At 36.9% G+C, this 797-nt stretch overlaps 1 protein-coding gene across 1 annotated transcript in view; it reads right to left on the reverse strand.

Annotated features, from left to right (window-relative positions):
* The window catches only part of LOC110108092 (transposon Tf2-1 polyprotein), a 4,945-nt gene that overhangs the window by 1,441 nt on the left and 2,707 nt on the right, over window positions 1–797 (reverse strand). The window contains 1 exon segment of the mRNA XM_028695984.1: window positions 18–781. Within this exon segment, the coding sequence (XP_028551817.1) occupies window positions 18–781 (764 nt within the window).

A 797-nucleotide genomic window follows, 5' to 3' on the forward strand; every position in this document is an offset into this window, starting at 1 on the left:
TGATACAAATATTCTACATTTTCGAAATCTCTAATCTCCAATTGCAAATTTTCCATTTCCTTGATCAATTGAACCTCTTGAGTAATCATCCAGCTCATCATCCCTGAGGACTTGCGACTTAAAGCATCAGCCACAATATTAGCTTTTCCTGGACAATATTGGATATCCAAATCATAATCTTTAATGAGTTCCAACCATCTTCTTTGTCGCAAGTTTAATTCTTTCTGCGAAAATATGTATTTGAGACTCTGGTGGTCAGTGAAAATTTCACATCTTACCCCATACAGATAATGTCTCCAAATCTTCAAAGCAAATACCACTGCAGCCAGCTCCAAATCATGAGTGGGATAATTTCTTTCATGGGGCTTCAACTGTCGAGATGCATAAGCAATCACCTTTCTATTCTGCATTAGAACACATCCCAAGCCCTTCAAAGATGCATCACTATAAATCTGAAATCCTTCTGTTCCTGAGGGAAGTGTCAATACTGGGGCTGTCGTCAGATGCTTTTTCAATGCCTGAAAGCTTTTCTCACATTCAGTTGTCCATTCAAATTTTAACTCCTTTCTCAATAATTTAGACAAAGGCATAGCAATCTGTGAAAATCCTTTGACAAATCTTCTGTAATATCCTGCGAGTCCAAGAAAACTACGAACCTCTGTAACATTCTTTGGTGTTGGCCATTCCATAATTGCTTTTATTTTCTGAGGGTCTACAGAAATTCCTTCACCACTGATAATATGCCCCAAGAAAGAAATACTTCTTAGCCAAAATTCACATTTTAAATATTTTGCATA

Source organism: Dendrobium catenatum, unplaced genomic scaffold (assembly GCF_001605985.2).
Source record: "Dendrobium catenatum unplaced genomic scaffold, ASM160598v2 fragScaff_scaffold_716, whole genome shotgun sequence".
NCBI lineage: Eukaryota > Viridiplantae > Streptophyta > Magnoliopsida > Asparagales > Orchidaceae > Dendrobium > Dendrobium catenatum.